This window comes from Phyllostomus hastatus, unplaced genomic scaffold, assembly GCF_019186645.2.
Source record: "Phyllostomus hastatus isolate PE091 unplaced genomic scaffold, TTU_PhHast_1.1 phas_contig_86, whole genome shotgun sequence".
NCBI lineage: Eukaryota > Metazoa > Chordata > Mammalia > Chiroptera > Phyllostomidae > Phyllostomus > Phyllostomus hastatus.
The window spans coordinates 8,983,151-9,003,233 of NW_025333977.1; the positions used below are offsets into that span (position 1 = coordinate 8,983,151).

The 20,083-nt window shown below is 40.3% G+C and overlaps 1 protein-coding gene across 12 annotated transcripts in view; it reads left to right on the forward strand.

The window, feature by feature from the left end:
• Positions 1 to 20,083, forward strand: part of MBNL1 (muscleblind like splicing regulator 1) — a 190,213-nt gene that overhangs the window by 133,062 nt on the left and 37,068 nt on the right. For all 12 annotated transcript variants that reach the window (XM_045851110.1, XM_045851101.1, XM_045851108.1 and 9 more), the window contains one exon: positions 17,270 to 17,440. In XM_045851110.1, coding sequence (XP_045707066.1) covers positions 17,372 to 17,440 — 69 coding nt within the window. In that variant the 5' untranslated portion in view covers positions 17,270 to 17,371. The remainder of the gene's footprint in view (positions 1 to 17,269; positions 17,441 to 20,083) is intronic.

The following is a 20,083-nucleotide window of genomic DNA, read 5'->3' on the forward strand; positions in this document are numbered from 1 at the left end:
ACTTTGTTTGCTTTAACTCTCTGAACTTACCTTCCCTGAGTGGAGTCTTTACCCCAGTCAGGTTGGTATAGCCCCTGTCTGTTGGGTAGCCTAAATATTCCCAGAGGTGTGGTTTTCCTTACTGCCATTTTACGTATCAGGACCGCCTGGCTGTTGGGATTCCTGGAAAGCCAGCTGTGCTGTAGAGGACATGGTCCTCAGACTTGGCCTCCGACCTGGGCTTGAGACTTAAGCTGTATTTGCTACTTCTGTGATCCTGCACAAGTCGTTTAACTTCTGTGAGCCTTAACTTCTGCAGCAGCATAATGTAGTCAGTACCATCTTACTCAGATGGTTATTGTGAAATTAATTGAAAAGGATCATGGAAGTGCTTCATTCCAAGTCTGTTTTTCTCTGCACTTTGTCTACCTCAGTGTCACAAGACATACGGCCTAGTGCTGATTATCCGTTTTCACAGACATACCCTGTGCTATGCTTCATGGTCTGCCCTGCCCCACTTTTTTATTTTTGGTGCTAACGATGAAACAAAACAAAAGAAAGAATAACTTCAGAAGTTGCTAAAAGTACTTGCTCATGGAGACTTAATCCTATTTTGCATAATTTGGAACTTAATCACATAATTATGATCCAATGAAATTGTCTTGAAAGAATGGTTTAGAAGTAAGCAGATATCCTGACATTTTTATGTCAATGCATTTTCTACACCAGTGTAGCACAATTTCTTTTAATTTAAAAAGGGCCTTTGATGTTTGATTTTTATGGTATGGTGGCATTTTCTTAGAGCGGGTAATAAAATTGTTATTTTCAAATATTATAGGTGAACATGTCACAATCAGAAAATATACATTAAAATTATCAATATAAACTACTAGTAGAAGAAAATGAGGCAAAACGAACTTTGTGTTTTATTGTTTTTGGTTTCTGTGAAGTCAGGAAACAAAGTGGTTATTCTAAAAAGGAATACTACACAGGAAAAAATTAGTTCCTTTTCTGGTACATCCTGTAATCAGTGCATCAGAATTTGTACTAAGGTATCTATCATTTTGACATTTTTAAGTAATATTTTTCAATCTAAGTAATCTAGGTTATAGTTACCATTTATTTCTTTCTCATGTGAATATAGTATGGAGAACAGGTTTTATCTTGGTATGAAGGGAACAATGAAACATTAAATAGTGGACTGATGATTGAACCAGCAATTTGCTACTAAGTTGCAAGAAATTGGAAAATAAGAAAGCTTAATTTGGCAGTTAATTAATGTGCATTTTCAAGCATTACTAGGTTTTGCAAAAGCACTGTTCTAGTGGTGGTGTGTTGGAAGTTAGACAAATAGTCAATGGATATTATATATGTATATGTGTATATTATATGATGCACATTCTGCTTTATAAGCCTCCTTTATTTATTTATTCAATGAGTTAACACCTTTTCGGAGCCTAACACTATTGTAGGTGTTATTGTTTGGGGAATGTAACTGGAAAGTAAACGTTATAGTTCTTACCTTCATTGACCCTGGTCTAGTGAAGGAAACAGACATCGAATAAACCATCGTGATAAAATGGAGTGAATGCTCTGAAACCAGCTAGAAGAACATTAAACAAAGACTTGAAGTTGGTGACATTTAACTCTGACTAGAGTGAGCCAGGCCAAAAAAGAAAAGAAAAAAAGAGGGCAGAGCATCTTCATAGGTGAACCTCCATGGACCAAGTTATGTCTTGTGCAGAGAATCAGTGTGGTGTGACTGGGGGCCAGGCGAGGGGAGAGGAGAGAAAGAGAGAATGAATGCGTGCATTTATTTGTGTCTGTGTGCCCCGGGAGTGGGCAGCAGATTGTGAGAAAGCTGGGTCTGTGGTGATTATCTGGAGAATGGTCAGGTCTGTGTTACCCTGGCCTGGACTATTACAAGGATTACCTTAACTGGGCTCCCTTCCCCAGATACTCTGTCCCCTCCACCCTCTGCACTCCTGTCTGATGAATTCACCTTTGCTAATGTCATCCCTGGCCCCATTCGGCAGCTCTCCCTGGCCTGCAGAAGGAAGTAGATAATCTTTAACTCAGTTTTTAAAATTAGACTACGTTAGACTCAGGCTACTTTCCAACCTTGTTTCCCAATTCTCTTATTACAGATTTATTGCTTGTCATTGATGCCTCAAATTATGCTGTGTTCTCCACCTGGAGATATTTTATAACTCCTTGTCTATAAATACCACCTCTTTCTCAAAGCTCTTATTTGATTTTTCTAAATTGGAAACATTCTCTTTTTCCTTCAGAGTATAAGGTCTTTATCCAAATGTTCCTTATGACACCTTTTCCTTCTAGCCTTATATTTTAGCTATGTGTGTGCCTTATTTCCCTTCATAGACTATGTGTCTGATTTAGTTTGCATCTCCACTGCCTCATAGCAGTGAGCACATGAGTGGTTTCACCAAGTGGCTGGTGAATAAATGTATAAATGAGTTATTCTAGAAAATAAGATTTAGTGTAAAGTATATTCAAGGCAAGACCACTTCTACATTTATTTTATTTTACTCATCCTTTCATTTCCTATCTCCCAACTTGCTTTTTGGGTTGTATTAGAAGACAGTGAATTGTTTGTCCTGTTCTGCTTTCCCTTTCCCGTGTGTGTGTGTGTGTGTGTGCATGTGTGTGCATGTGCACTACATTTCTGACACAAGTATAGATCTAGCTCTTCTAGAGCAGGTCCATAGATCATTGCAAGAAGCACAAATGTTATTTTTGATGATTTCCAATGGGGGGCAGCTCATATCATCAGTTTTCACTTTCTGTCCCTGAACTGTAGTGAAGTCATGTGTTATATCTGAAAACCAAGAACAATAGCAAATTAAAGTTGCCCTCCATCCCTAGTCTGTGTAGGCCGCCTTTATCCTGCCTACCCACTGGTGGGAGCCACACTGGCTCTGACGTGAGTCCTTCCTAACTTCGCCTCTTAACACTGGTGGGGGCTTACATGGGAAATGGAACCTCTGGAAGCCTCCCCTTCCTCGTTTGTGACAGGAGGCTCAGAAGAATCAGGTCTTGGGATTGCCCTGAGGATAAATGATAGCTGTTGTTGTGGTAGTTAACCAGGGCCATTGTGATTGCATCTGACCAGGGCACTGAAGAAGGAGGGCTCCTTGAGAGAAGGGACTCTGCCCATCGGGACAGTCCTCTAAAGCAAATGCCACTGAATTGGTGGAGAACTCTTACATTCTTGCTTAAAAGTCTATGACATGCCAGTTTTTCTTACTGCAGCTATGACCTTGAGCACGGGCCACTTATTCTTGAGTTGTAAAAGCAATACTGTCAAGTGAACATCGAAACCACCTAAGACCCCTAACCCACAAGGAGGGAAATGAAGCTAAATTGTAAAAGATCCGTCATTACTTACCTAAAATAAAGGTCATTGGTAGCCTCTTTCTCTAGTGTATCACCTATATTGAGTAACTAGAAAAAGAATACTCAGGGGCTCGCATGGATAGGTCGATGACATAGATCCCTTGATCCTCTTTTTTCCCATGGGGTCTTTGACTTCTAATGAGCAAGGTGTTTAGAAACAAGCTTTTTTTTTTTCTTTTTTTTTGCCAGTGGGGTTGCCGGTCTGGAGATTGTGCCTAAGGAAACAAAAGGCAGTGGATGTTTTTGTTCAGCCCCTTGCCCCTGGGTGCCCATGTACCACAGGACAGGAGCTGTAAAGAAAATGACAGCTTAGATGCAGAGGAGTCAGGCAGTTGGTGGATAACACTAGCAGTTATCTTGAAGTTTCTGGCAAACACGCTGAGTTTAAGTGACTGTGGAGAAGGGATTGTGATGGTGATTGACGTGTGAATGAGAATGTGTGTTGGTATATATGGACTCACCAGTGGTCCTCAGAGTAGCAGTTATTAGAATCATCTGAGAGCTTGCCAGGGACCCAGCCAAGATCAATTAAATCAGAATTTCTGGGGGTGGAGGCTGAGTGTAGGAATTCTTTTATTTATAATGTGCGGCATGATTAAGGACCAAGGGCACGGGCACTCGAATGTCATCGCAGTGGTGCGAGAGCTGGAACACTGGGGAGTGTCCTCTGGGATCCCAAATTGCTTATTCATTCAACAAACATTGACTAAAAATGCTTAAGTTGCTCAATTAAATTTAGTCCTTTCTTTAGCAAGTTCTTAATCTAGAGGGGTAGACAGACTTGTAGAAATTATCTGTAATACAATTTGACAGGTGCTGAATTCACTTGTGAGTTTATTCTTCCTGGCAAGAAAGGAACGAGGAGGAAGGGAGGGGAAGTGAAAGACACAGTGCCCACAGAAAGTGACGTTTGAAAAGGGTCCTCTCGTAACATCAAACGTAACTTTTGAAAATAATTCCCTTTTGTTGTGGACCCCTTTTAAGATACAGATGCCCAGTTTCTTAATCCTGACTTTGGGCACCGGGAAAGCTTTCTCCAGCCCCCAGGGGTTGTAATGGACACAGCTTCACACAGGAGGGCACTGCTTGGGGTAGGAGAGGGCGTCTGTGTGAGGTCACAGAGCTGGTGAGTGAGACAGCCTCAGTGAATCCAGGCTCCTGAAGAGGGCTTCTTTCCACCAGACTCGACGTGTGCCACTCTCGGCCACCTAAGGCTTAGCGTGGGCTCTTTCATCAAAAGAGATTCTAACTCATTGGTGAGCAGAAGGACTATGCCCCAGGGGAGCTTGAAGGAGGAGGAGCAAAGGGCTCTTCAGAGCATGTCTACAGAGGTAGCCTGGGTGACAGGAAGCAGGGGTTGCCAGGTCCAGGGGTGGGAAGAAAGTGCAGGGAGAGTGAGAGGGGCCCAGTGATTTCAATTTACTGAGTACCAACCCATGATCGAAGCCCTCGTATTCATTCCTTCATTCAATGCATCATTCTCGAGGATGGTTTGCTTCTCCTCCATTTCATAGAAGAGGAAGTTGCAGTTCAGTGAGGTTGATTAATTAACCTAAAGTCTCACTGCTAATGAATAGCAGAGTTGGCATGATGAACCGCTCCCCAGTTCTGGTCCATGTGACCATTCAGCTGGGGCTGTGATGCCTCTTCATGTTGAGTCCTTGAGCGTTTCTCAGTGTGTAGATTTCTGAGGCTTGAGTGTGTGAGAAGCTTACATGCTAAGGACACAGACGCCGCCAACAAGTGACTGTATTTCCTATTTGGGTAGCAGTGGTGGAGTACGGAGTTGTGGTCAGACAGCAGTACTAAGAAGTTCCCGGGAATAGGAGCCCATGAGAGGAGACTGGTGGCAAAGAGAAATATAATTGAAGGCAGAGAAATGGGTACGGCGGGTGTAGGCACGCAGGAGGTCCTGGAGAAGGTGCAGAAGGTGTGTTTGAGAAGTGCGTTACTGGACAGAATATCTTATACTCTGAAATGCAGTCAGGACTCATTCACTTGGCAAACAGGTAATGAGCGTGTTGGCCCAGCTGAGGCTGTAGGCACAAGGCCGAGGCTCGAGCCCCAACCTGGAGGCATTCTCCAGGGGCGAAGACATGTACGCCATGCACAGTAAAGCCAGGTGACCCTATTAGGACAGGGGCAAGGACAGAGTGCCAAGGAAGGTAAATCAACTATTGCTCCTAGCAGCCACCTGCTAGCCAGAGGTAGAGTGTAAAATTCACAGGCACAGTGCTTAATGCACCCGAGCCCGGTGTTCAGCGGATCTGGGCTTTCAGCCTAAATGTTGTTGATATGATAGCAGGAGAAAAACATCGTGTGACAGCCTTCTGTGCCGATCCCCATTACGTCCCCGTTCTGGCTTATTTAAAAACAGTGTTGCCATGGCTGACGTTCCTGTGAGGCCCAACATCTCCATGCTTTATATCTTTTTTTTTCTTTTGTTTTTCTTTTCATCGAATTTACTGGGGTGACACTGGTTAACAAAATTACACAAGTTTCAGGTTCACAATTCTGCAACACATCATCTGTGCCCTGTATTGTGTGTTCACTGCCCCAAGTCAGGGCTCCTTCCATCGCCAGTTGTCCCGCCCTCTACCCTTGTCTACCTCCCACTGCCCCCCCCACCCCCAGCCCGTCACCACACCGTTGTCCTTGTCCATGTGTGTTTTCTCCTTTTTTTTTCTTTTTTGCTCAATCTCTCCACCCTCCAGCCCCCCAACCCATACTTTATATTTTAAATAATCACTTAAGAATACCCTCTGCAGCTCCTGACTGCTGTTTAGAACAGAGCACTTTGCGCTGATTAAGCTTTTTCAAGTGCCTAGGCTTAAGTGATGGCTTCGATACCTATCTGCCTTAGAAATTCATCTTGCATGTGTTTTGTGAGAGTTCTGCAGCTTACAGGCATCTATTTTTATTTATGTGTTTGCTTATTGTTAATATGGATCCTATCCCTAAAAAGCTATCCAAGGCTATTCGAAACACATAAATTCTTTCTAAAAATTCTGACACTTTCCTCTTTTAGTCCCAGTGACGATTTTTAAGTAACTTTTGTTGAGTGTCGCTCCTTTGATGTTTTCGGACCTGTGTTAGAAAGCCATTGGAAGTCTCTGGGGGAGAGGGTGGGGTGCAGAGGAGGAGACAGGCTCAGATAACCTGTATTGTGATACTGGTTTTCGACAGCAGATTTTTTCCCCCACCCTTCCTGCCTCTGCTGCTGCAGTCAGCATCCAATAGATGTGCTCTGGACTCAGGAGCCAATTGTCTTTCTCCTCCCTGCAGCCTGAAGTCTGAGGCAGAGCTGATGGCTGTGCGCAATTTTAGCAAATTGTCATGGGGCTGGTGTGGGGGTGGGCAGGTGAGCGCTTTCCCCACAGGGATAGAGCCAGTGTCATTGAGCTCTGAAGGAGTGTTCAAGTACAAAGTTGGTCTGTCTGAAGGAGACAGTGGTCGGCGGTGTGAGGACCTTTGTCACCTCACCTTTCCTTCGTGCTCTGTCCTTGTTGTTTGTGTGAAGCAGTAGCACTTAATGGCTGGACTGGAGGCAGGATCTGGGAGGTCAGAAAGCGACAACATTTGTTTTCAGTTAGGGCTCCAAAAGGTTTATGGAGGAGTCCGAATGAAAAATTAGGGAAAAGAATTGATTTTTGGCAAAAGCAATGTTCTTTCTAAAAGACTGGAGAGCAGTATAATGCAGTGATTTCTGTTTAGAACTGATAGCCACATTTTGGACATCTGTTACAGTTTAGACAATTATTTAAGCACTAATCAGATATATAATATCCATGGCCCCATCTAGTAGACTTTGATGGAAGATTTACAATGGGAAATATCGAATGTTTCAATGAACTTGAAACATTTCATAATACTATAAATGTATCATAACTAATACTGTATTATCCTTTTAGGTCTGTAAACACAGGGTGTCTTTTCCTATATTTATAGGCATCTGCAGGATCTAGCACACAGATAGCAAACACAAGGTCCGCGGGTCCAATCCAGCCCTCCACCTTGTTTAACCGACCCAGCACCTTGCTTCTACCCGGGGGCAGTGCTGAGCTCCTTGCCCCTAGTTAAGGAGTAGTTACATTTATACAGTCCTAAAGTTACATTTGGCCCTTTGAAGGCAACCTAGAGGCTGATGTGACCCCCAGTGAAAACGAGTTTGACACCCCTGATTAGCAGGTGCGAATGCATCAGCTGACTTCACCAGTGTTTCACCCCTTTGCTTTTCTTGTTCCTTTCATAATAAAATGCTTGCCCCCTAAAACCTACCATTCTCTCCATATTACTAACTTTATATTTTTCATTTTATATATTTTTCTATATAAAAACACCATATATGTGTGTGTATGTGTATATTTGTGCTATATTCGAATCCCAGAGGCCAGGCCGGTGGGATCCACAGATAGTCCGAGAAAGCTCTTGTCCCATTCAGGCTCTTGTTCCAGTGGATAATGTGAAGCAGAATTTTAACTTGTTTGGAGTTCAAATTATTATTATTTTTTCAGTAGACAAGATCCATTGATCCTGTAACACTGGTGCTGCTGAGGGAAAAATAAAAGAATGACAGAGAAAATGAAATTTATAAGAGAATGTATTTTTTTTTACCATTACATTTTGGAAACACTATATAGATCAGTCTTCTCCAAAATTAGGTGCTTATACTGGGAAACGTCTTTTTATTTGCACAACTCAGAGGTAGTTGAAACATCCATTGGTTAGGATCGATTCTGCTTTTAGCGTGAGCAGTGATTAGGAGAACGTTGCCCGCTGACTAAAGGACCATCCGTGGGGATGCCTGCCTCTGGCATGGAGTGGAGGGTGTCAGCCCTGTAGTTAGACTGCCTGGGCTCAGTCATGTGCCCGCCCATGGGCAAAGACCCCCCACACACGCTGAAGGGGCATTGAACCCTGGAGAGCGCTTGCTTTGTCAGCGCACGAGGAGCTGGAGTAGGTCTGTGAAGCCCTGATTAAACAGATCTTGCAAGAAATTCTTAAGGAAAAAATTATGTGCATTTAACTTACAAAGTTTACTTTTTTTTTTATTCTCAGGAAAGCTCTAGAAATATAATAGAGACAGTCACGCTGTAATCCACCTAATAATGGTGCGATGATGAATTGGGTACAATTTGTAAAACATTTTGTATTTCTCAATTCAAAGGTATGCGCCACAAATAGAGCGCTAAATTTTATTATGTAAACCTTAGGGCTTTTCATTATTAGCCAAGACTGAAAAGTGTCAAATTTGAATGCTATAAAACTTCATAAGTGTTTCTGCTACAAACAGTTTTGAAGTCTGACAGTTGCTGTACCGAAAAAAAAAAAATGAAGCAATTGAAAAAACGAAAAAAAAAGAAACATAGTGATCTGGCATTTCCAATTTTATGACACTATAAAAAAGCAGCCAACAAATGTTGGACTGTTTAATGACGCTGGCACCTACCAAATGTCACTGGGCTTTCACAAGGTCATGGAGACTCTGGTTTGGCTCAGGGATGCTGGCCAGACCCATCTTTGGAGCCCAGAAGACTGTGGAATGAGGGGGAGGGGTGAGGAGTAGGTGCCAGTTAAACCCTTCATGGCACATTGGAGACAGCTACGCCCTTTTGTAGGATTCTGTGGGAGTGGAGCAGGCCATGGGCAGAAGGAAAAAGTGAGACCTTTTCTTCTTCCAGCATCTCGTAACAAGCAACTCTAAATATATGATTCTGTGGGCCCTCCCCGAGGAGGCTAAGATTTCTTCAGATGACTATCAGCTAAAATTGTATGCTGATATAACTGTTGCTGTCACAGTTGTGTGTGTATCTAATCTGTCACAGACAAAAGCTGCTGAAGAAAGGGGTGGTATTTCTGTAACCAGAATGTGTGTGTGATTTGTTGCCTTTTTCTCTTTTTCCTCCTCCTCAGCAGCAGCTAACCCGACTCTCATGCATTACATAATACTTATCTAGATGTGTAGAGTTTCAGTTTTGCCATTTTCAAGATGATTAATGGGAGTTGTGCAATGAAAGCTTCTAAGTTCTCTGGGAAAAAAAAGTCACAGTATCCCGATGTTTGAGTTCGAGTGCATCGACATTGCGTCAGCATTGAGTTTATTTTGGGTTATTGTAAATGTCACTATTGGCTTTAATGTTCAAGAATCTTCTTCATCAAACTTAGGAAATGTTCTTTAAAACAGTGCCTAGAACACCCACTGATTACTAGAGAGGACTCTTTAAACAGGTAGAAAAGCCGAACCTAAAATCACTTGCTAGGGATCAAATTGGACATCGATGAGAAAATGTTTAATGCCCATGAAACAATCTGTTCCTTTTTTTCTTTTATATTCTTAAAGGCCAGAGTAAAAATCATGTATTTCAACCTAATAGTTTGTGTGTATGTGAGTTTGTATTTTCCTTCCTTCCTTCTACCAGCCATCTCAGTAATTGTTACTCCACAGTATATATGTGAATATGAACTTTTTCGGGGATCATGAAAGGAAAAAAAAACCCTAAATTTGCCATTTACTGTATTTCACTTGAAAATGTATTTTGTGTCTGTCATAGCAATTGAAAGAAATTAGGACTGTTTCAATGAAAACACATTCATAAATTTCTGCTACTTTTTTCTTACCGGTAGGAGAAAATCCTCCCTGGTCTTGTGTCGAACTGAGGTTCAGGTATCTGATGTTATGTTGATTGAGGACATAGCAATTGCACCTAGAAATTTAAGTTTTAAGTATTGATCCATGTTGTTATATTTCTTCACGTTAAGGTTAGAAGACTGGAGAGTAATTGCCCAACGAGATAAAAGCAGGTAGCTCTTTTCTTCACGTTCTGTAGGGATGCTGAGCATTTGTTCTGCACGTCACCTGAAAATCCAGTGATGAAATTAAAACAGCAGGACTGTTCAATTTAAAGATGATCTTACAGATTTTCTAGCCTTTCCAAATGAAAAAACTCTAAAACAAGTACAAGGGTGCCATGATATTAAAAATAGAAAATGATTCAAGAGAAAAGATTCCCATGTATCTGAGTTAAAAGGTCTTAATATTTGAGAAAATTGAATAGGGAAATTACTGTTAATGTGTCAGTGCAATATAATGTACCATACTATTTAGATATAGTAAATACATAGCATTGATTTATTAACAGTGTATATACTACATATTTTTATGATACTGTATAGTGTACTATTTGTAAAACAAAACAGAACAAGCAATAACATCAAATCAGCGAAATCACCATGGAGACTTCCTAAGGAAAAAAAAATCTGGTTTGACTACTTTAGCAATTTCTACCAAATGATAGAAATCTTTAAATATTTTTTTGAGTTCTCTGGCCACTTAAATTTCTCAGTAACTTTTCTTTCAAAGGAGGGTGTATATTGCTGACTCTTTTTTTATCCTGAAAAAACTTTCTGTAGCAAAGTAAAGGCAGGAAAATGTTGCTTGCCCTTAAAAAAAAGCCAACATCTTTAGTATTTTAGTTAGTAAGTGGATGGAGCTAATGATATGATTTTGGAATTTAATTATTTACTCTTTGATATACTACAGTCTTTATTTGTTTTTATTTTAAATAAAAGGAAGATGATCCAACATTGACATTCACATGCTCATGCCTAGAAAGATTTTACAGGCTGTAGCTATTATTTGGCAAAATTAGAGCAAACAAGTTGCCAGCCACTAACTCCTTTCGAGTCAAGTTTTATAGTGTGAATCTGTTATCTTATGTTTGAGGAAATTCCCAGAGTAAAATATCTTAGTATTTAAATGTGAGTGTGTAAGTATTGACAGCTGTTGACAAATAATTTGGGGTTAGCGTTTTTTTTTTTTTATATGGGCCCTTTTTATGGATTGAACATTTGCGTCCTCCTACACTTCCTCTGTTGAAGCCCTATCATCGGTGTGGCTATGTGTGGAGGTAGGGCTGGAAGGAAGTAATTAAGGTTAAAGACAGAAGTGTGGGCCCCTGATCTGATAGGATCAGTGCCCTTCCAAGGGGTAACAGGGAGCTTGCCCTCTCTTGCTGGGCATGCACATGGAAAGGCCGTGTGAGGAAATATCCAGAAGCTGGCTGTCTGTAAGGCAGGAGGAGAGTCTTACCAGAAACCAAATCAGCCAGAGCCTTGATCTTGGACTTCCAGCTTCCAAAACTGTGAGAAATTTACATTTGAAGCACCCACTCTGTGGTATTTGGTTATGGCAGCTCTAGCAGACTAATGCAGCCAGTCCCCATTAACTTCCATTAGTTATAAAGCAGTGGCTGACTTTCACCTACCTGGAGATGAGTTTGCCTCGCCCCCAGGGACATTTGACAATATCTGGAGACAGTCCGAATTGTCATAGCGGAGGGCAAGAGTGCTACATGCATCTTGTAGGCCGGGGTGCTGCTAACCATCCTACAATGCACAAAATAGCCCTTGTAACCAAGACTTACTGGCTCAAAAGGTCAATGAGAAACCTTGAACTTCGTTTTGGGATGCATGTGGTTTGTAAGCTGGCACAAGCCTTTCATGGAAATGAGATTGTAAGGAAATAACACATTCAAGAGGTACTACATACTGTTTGTTAGAAGCAATTAATTTATTTTCAAGATTTGCAAAAGCTACTAAACTGCAATTCCTAGAGTTAATCAAACTTCACCTAAATGAAAACAGAGCACTAAGTGTGTATGTGTGCATATTTGTGTATGCACAAGGTGTATTTTTTCTTAGAGCTAATTACCTTTAAAACTGTCATTAATTTCCTATCACTAGGTACTTGCGATTTTAAAATAAATACCACTTACAGAAATTTATTCACCTTTTTATTGGAATTGATGCAGGAATTGATTTAAAAGCATGACAGAATCATAAAAAACATTTTGGGAAATGCATGAAACAATACTTCTTGACTGCCAGTGTTTTTGCCGCCCCCACCATCCACTTTGACAAGCGTTTTCTGAGATATTTGCATCATCTTAATTGAAAAAAAAAGTAAGAATTTTCAGCAGGAACCTACCAAATTCCTTTGCCAGAGCTTTCGGCCCGTATCTGAGTAATGCATATCTTCAGACAGTGTTTCAAAAACCCCTGCATATCCCAATTGTCCTCCTGAAAATACTAGTTTTTGTTTACCTGTTGAAATAAATGGTTGCAGTTTGAACGGTCCTACCAGAAAACCAGCATTTCCAGGGAAAGTTGGAAAAGTCCTATATGAGTATAAGCTTGTACCCCTGCAATTTTTTCATTGTGCTTTTATTTCCAGAATCTACCCAAATATGACTCAGTAATTATTGTAATATAATCCTACCACATAGTTACCGTTGGCAACTTAATAAGATGTCTTCTTATACTCTGACCTCATACATCACAATATTCCTTTTATTTTAGATGGAGGAAGTATAATTAAAAATGGAAAATTAGTCTTTCCAGTTTTAAAATAGCATTTTAACTTCTTTTGGTTTATTAAGTTTGGCCAACTTCTAAGTAAGATGTTTTATTTTTGATCGTTAACTTGTTCTTAATTAAATATTAAAATAGCTAAGAAATAGGGTTTTTTCTGTATCTCTAAATTGCCATCTGTAGTTTCATTCAGTTTTATGTTTATTCTACAATTTTTATCTCATTATATATATCACGTACACATTATTTTTACGTATCTACTATATGCAAGCAAGTGTACTTTATTAAACTATAATGTTTAAGAATCAACAAGGCATTTATTTTTAAGCTCAAACAGTTCATCTCAAGCTATATCTTCCCTTGTTAGAATCACAAGCTTCGTGCCAATTTCAAAGGCTAATGAAAAAAATTCTGAAATTCACAGTTGAGTAGTTTGTAACTTCAGAAATTGGGGACTTGCTCAATTGATCTCTTAAATGACCGTTAGGGGCCATATATAAGCTTTTAAGACTACAAGTGGAAAATGTTGACTTTTTTTACCCAGGTTATTTCTAATTTATAGATGCAGAAAACTTATTAGAGAAAAATGGACTCAGTCTGGATCAATATTATTGAACTTGCTCCATTCCCTTAAAGCATGCAGATCATGCATTACAGTGATGTCTTTGAAATCTGTGTTGAGTTAACCTATAAAAAGCCTTCTTGAATGGAGCCTAGGTGTTTGTGGCTCTTCTCAGTGGCCTGCTGGTCATGTGCGCAGCTCACTGAAAAGGCTTCAGTGCACTCAACGAAGACAAACCACAGAAACCTAACACTGTTACAACGGCCTTTTTCCTTAGTGTGTGTGGCAAGCACAGAATGATGACGAAGGGCCAGTAGCTCTTGTGTTATATCGCTGATGACGGACATGTGTTGTCTCTCTGTGTTTTGCTACTGGTATTAATTTTTAGCACTTTGAATAAGTAATGGTGCTAAATTAAGCAGCTGCTGCTTATTATTTGCCTGAGAACCTAAGGAAAGTGAGAAAAATAATATTTATTGATAGCCTGTTATACCAGGAGCCACATATGAGCTTGACCCACTATCTTGCTCAATCCTCATACGTCACCAGTGAGATCAGTGATGTTGTTAGTATTCTGCAGAAAAGGTTTGGCCACTCACAGAATTTAAATAACTTCCACAGGGTCACGCAGCAGGTAGGTATCCAAGCTGCTATTTGAGCCAAGCTACATTTGATAAAATGTACAATTAAATGGCACTAGTTGGAACTACTCATAGCAATCAAAACTGAGTAAGAGCTTCTTTATATTTATATTTTTGCATTAATCCTAACAGCCCAATTTAATATATCTTGAGATGAAATCTCTGGATGATTTAGAGTAAGTAAGCTCCTGTACAAAAATATGCATAAGTAAGTGCTAGATACTGTTTGAATTTCTGGTTTTAGATTTTTAGAATGTATTATCGCTGTATAGATTTTTAGGGTGCTGATCTCAACACAACTTTGCTTTTATCCCTGGTGAAACTTGCAAACCTGTAGCCGTTTTCCTTTATCACCACAAGCTTTATTACTGGTCTCTGAATAAATGTGCCCTTTGGTTAGTACAACTCAAAGTCAAAGTTTGGTATTAGATTTAGTGTTTTTTCTTCTATTATCTTTGTTGTCTTCAGAATAGAGTTAGAATAGAATTCATCTTTAATTGTTTTGTAAGAAGTGCTCATTCACTCATTCTGCAAATGATTGTTGAGGAGTGGGTGCTGCAGACTCGGACAGATGAACCTGGAGAGGCACCAATGTCATGTTTACCTTAGATCTCACTGGAAGGTAGGCTGCCGTGGTTTTCCCTGGGGCTTTGGGCAGCCCTCTAGAAAAGGATGTTTATTCTACGTTATTCTTGACCTTTTTATTTGTCAAACCACAATTATTCAGCAGCACAGTTACCATTAAACAAGTTTTGAATTTCCCAAGAAGCTAAGTTTATCTAATATTAATTGCAGAGGCTACTCTGTTATTTTTTCCACGCATGGCAATGAAAAATTCATGTGGCTTTACAGAGCTTGTTGTGTAGTGTTTTATGCTCTATTAGAATAACCCGAGATCTATTGCCATAAGCTCTCTGTGGGAGAGGCTTTGTAATCTGTATACTTTTTCAAAAGTACACTCAGTTGTTTCTTAGAGGCATCGCTTTTTCAAAGTGAGGCTCCGATGCAATCAGGTCAAGCTGGGCATAGAAGGATAACATGTGAGAAATGTAGTAGAATGGCACTGTTTCCTGACTAGAGGCAGCAAACACAAGAAGAAAACCAAAGGTCTGAGCTTCTCTTCAAAATTTTGAGACGCATTGACAGAGGATGTGTGGGGGACAACTGTGATTTCTGTCCTTCGTTGTTTCAGTCTGGGCTGTGTCTATAGGAAGGAGGGCCAGGTGGTTTGTGTGAAGGGAGGCACTCGAATGAAGTCCCCAGGAAAGCTGCTGTTAGTTCTGGCAAGGCCTGGTTCCCGACTAGGGCTACCTCTGTGCTGTTTGTGCAACTATGGAAACTGAGCCGAGTGAATGACAGTCACCGAATCCTCGGGGCGAACATAACCCTGCTAATCTGCACTTAAGTCCGATCTCAGTAAGAAATACGATGTGGAGATATTGAGAACAAACATTTCTCTTCGGGCCAGATTGTTCCTCGTATGGAAAAAGCAGGCTTTCTCTGGGAGGCTTCAACTGAATGACCTTGAAATCAGACTATCACCCCTGAGCTTATTTACGTCGGCCTGCCGTTCTGTGTGACTCTAAATGCTGTTCGTGTAATAGGTGCTTTGCGTCTGGGTACTTTTAAGCTAAGGACATGTTCACAATCTCAGCAAATATCAAGCATGGTGGTTTTGCATGGAATAAGCTATAGATAAGCTATAGATACATTTTACTTCATTTGTGAATAGGTCAGTGACAATAAAATACCTGCATGCCCAAGTGGTATTCTTTGGTTGGACATACCTGGACAATTTAAAATGCGGTGGGGGTGCTGGGTGGTAATGGCAGCTCCGGATCCTTACCTCACTCAGAGGGTGGCACACTGCGAGTGGCAAGGGCGGGGCTTACCCGTTACTGTCTTCAGTCTTTATAATAAACCTCTGGTGGAGGTTATGGAGCAATTCTGAGATGGATAAAATGCCCGAGGCGTAAAGCAGTTAGTATTTTATGCGATTCACACAGCTGATGAGTGAGAGAGCTAGATCCACGCCCCGTCTTGAGGCCTGCGAGGTCCTTGCTCTCAGCTACTGTCCTCTGCTCCCTCCTGGTTTAAAGCGCGGTGTCATTAGTGATGCTTGGTTACGTAAGGCTTGTTCAAGTACCAGGCAGTATCCTGAAGACATTCACTCTATGTAGAAAATTATTCTTTAAAAACCGTAATCAAAACAAGCTAGAAATTGATCACTGAAGTTAGAATCCTCGGATTTTATCACAAACATAAGCTCGATTTTCTGCATCAATTTACAGTAAAAGGTCAAACTATGAGAAATAGATTTTAAGCGCAAGAAGGTGGTGGATGCCTTCAATTAAATTTTTCTTTTACCCTCACAAACAGTTGTACTTAGACTTATTGGTAAAAGAAGTTTTCAAGGTAGTCATGGGTGAGATCTGTTACCGTCAATATGACCTGACAGCATATTGAAATAATATGGGTACAATCCCTTGTGCATTACTGCATATGACAGGCTTTAATATGTGCTTTTTGATAAAAAGAACCCTCCCAAAAGGAAAGTATATTCACATTTCTTATTTTATAGTAACTTGTTTTACGTTGTAAATGTTTTGGTGGCTAAATGTGTTTATTTCTGGTTGATCTGTAGTATGTGGGCAATGGAGACCACTTTTACCTTTGAAAGGTTCAAGGCTCCCATTTTTTCACCAATGTTTCATTGTACTTGCTAATCTCTGTATACAGTGGGAGCATGTGGGAATTTTCTTTTCATCTGTAAATATCTTTTAAGGCTTAGTAGTAATTTAAATTTTACTTGTTATGAGATACTTGTGAAGGCGCATTACTGAAGGCACTGTGTGTTGTGAGCCCTCTAAGTAGGTTCCTTTAGAACGCAATACGAGTAAAAGTAGATGGTAAAACTTCATGATTCTTCGGGGTTCATTAACCTTTACCAGAAGATATTATGGAAGGATCCTAATATTCTTTATTTGGTATTGTATGTTTTAGTATTATGCTGGCAATCTGTAGATTTTTCAGCTTGCATCTTAATGTAATAGTGCTAATGTTAAAATAAAAGAACTTTTTTAAGCTTTAAAACTTTCCCAAGGATTTAATACCGCATTTTTATAATGCATTGGGGTGAATCCATGACTTATTTTACATGTATTATAAAGTGATATGGAAAATAAATACGTTGTATAAAAATTCCAAGACAGATTCAAGTGGTAAGGTTTACATTATTATTATTTTTTAAGATTTGCTTATTTTATTCCTCTTTAAGGTATTTTCTGCCTTTGTGTTTCAGGGTCGTTGCTCCAGGGAGAACTGCAAATACCTTCATCCACCCCCACACTTAAAAACCCAGCTGGAGATCAATGGGCGCAATAACTTGATTCAGCAGAAGAACATGGCCATGCTGGCCCAGCAGATGCAACTAGCCAATGCGATGATGCCTGGTGCCCCGTTACAACCCGTGGTGAGCTTGTTTGCATCCTTGTTTATTAAGTATGTGACTCCAAGTGCTCGCTTTCAGTGTGAAGAGTGGTGGTGGCGCTCGTTCAGGTGACCCAGGGAACAGTGCTCGTTGCCCAGCACTTTCTTGCAAAATTATGAGTTGCACCCTGAAACAGTTTTCACACTGTAATTAATTCATCTTCTTAGTAAATCGTGTGGAAATTTGCATTATTTGCATTATCCCCCCCAACTTTTTCTTGAAATTAAATCCTATGACTTTCAAGTGTAAATTTTTGTTTTTGTTTTTGTTTTTAAAAGGGTCCTCAAAACTCATCAATCTAGTCAGTGTGCATTTTCAGGCTACTTTAATGGTAATAGTAATAATTGGCCAGTGTCATCTTTAATTCTGAAAACATGTTTTCCTTTCTTCCCTCCTTTTTCTTAAAAAGGAGATTTTGCTATTCTTTTAAACATAAACTGAATTTATTTTGTTGTTCCTAATACTGAAAGAATCACAACAGTAGTGAGTCAATGTCACGGACTTGGAGGTCTAATAAAAGAAGAAGTAATCAGGAGAGGCAGAAACATCAAGGGCTTTTAGAAGAGACCTAAATTTTATAAGCTGCAGGTGGTCATAGCAATGTAATGAGCACCGAGCAGCGTTTGTTAGTAACTTTTGAGTTGAAGCACACATGCTTATTTATTTATTTGGATTTTTGGAGAGTGTATATCATAAATGACTTTTTAATAATCTTTATTCACATTTATTCATAGAAGTATAAGAGATTAATATCAGTTTTAGGTTGCAAAAGATATTCTGATGTTAATTGTGATATGGTAATTCTGTACTTAAATGTATGTTGGAATTTGCAATGATAAAAATATATCTATCGGTAATTTGTCACTACCTTGTATGTAGTCGTAGGGGGTAATGTAGCATGTGTGCTAATTTTTTTTCCTAATACATTTTAACACCTGGACTCAATGTAATTGTTATTCTCTCATAGAACTTCATGCACCAATCGTTGCAAGAAAGAGGGATGGATGGCATTTTGAGGTGGGAGGGATTTCCATATCACATTGGCAGTGATACCAATGATCAATACTATACAATTGTAAGAGACTATTGTTATTCTTTGTCTGTTTTAACCTGATATATATGCATATATGTATGAATATGTATATATATTCATATTCCATTATTGGACTCAGTTTAAAATATGGTATCTTAAATTTATTTTTAGATTATCTGCTGATTTTCACATGTCTCCATTGGGATAGCACAAACTCTTCCATTTGGTTTAAAAAAAAAGTTTAAGTAGAATCATTCTCTCTAGCATAAAATACTGGACACCGATTGTGTTACATGTGACCCTCACATATACAAAGATTGGATAAATCCTCGGGGTAGCTGCTACCTAAGTTGATACAAGGTCTCCCCTCGGTGTGAGATACACTGTTCCACTTAAACACTTAAAGCGCACTCTGCCTCCCAGTGACGGAGGGCGCCTCTGAGATCAGCACGAGTCCCAGACTGCCGAGAACAGCATTGGTCATGGCAGTTTCTCTACTGAGTTCGTCCTTGGGTTTTACTCCCAAGGCCGTTTCCAGGGTCATCTCATGCCAAATCCTGGAACAAACTGGAAGCAACATCTATGCTCTTGGCTCTGAAATACTAGTAACAAATATGCTTTGTTTAGGAAATGACTAAATCACAGGTTTCCGAAACAATTAGAAAAATCACCACATTTTCTGGTGTTTTAGTTGGAAAATTCTCCACTTAGACAAAGCATTAATTTTCATTAGCTGTGACCACATTCAGGCTTTATGTTCATTTTCCCTGATATGACTAGACTTGAATGTGGAATTACCCTTTTGCCAGAGGCATCGTGAGATCATACTCTAAAAATATACTCTGTGCAGAGTGACAATTTTGTAATAAGTATGGAAGTCATTTTAAATACTCAATTTTACAGCATTTGGGGGTTTAATAGCCATCGAGAAGGCTTTTGATCTGGGAATTTTGCCTTTGAAACCTCACCTGGAACTTTCTGGTCCTCTGTGTAGTAAGCTCTGTTTGGATGAGGGTAATGATACAGAGATTCAGAAATAAACAAGATGGTCATCACCAGCTGCCTACTGGACCTTTAATGCAGGGCATACAAATAGGGAATAATGTCACGGGGCTAGAAGCAGCCAGGTGACCGATGTGGAAAAGGGTTGCCGCTCAAAGAGGGTGTCCCTGGGTACAGATGGCAGCAGATGGCAGTGTTTGAAAACGCTGCATAAGCTGGGATCCACCCCAGCTAGTGGCGCCATCCAAGGAGACGGTGCCCTGAGCAGACCCGTGGTGTCCAGAGTGTCGGCGGTATCCGAGCAGTGCCGGGGCTGGTGGTCACCCAGGTGAAACATCTTCGTGCTCTTTTTTTTAAGGGCAGCCAGTTTGGCCCCCCGCACTGAAGCTAGAGGAACACGAACAGGGCAAGGGGTGAGCCAGGTCTGATGGGATGGATGCACAAGTATCTAGTGTTGATCCTGGCATGCAGCAGAGATAAGAAGTTGCTTCACGAGTGAAAGAATGAATGAGGGAGTTTCCCAAACGTGAGAAAAGCAGGCAGAGGTTCACGGTGGTTTACCTTCCCCCTGAAACGGAACCGGAGCCCAA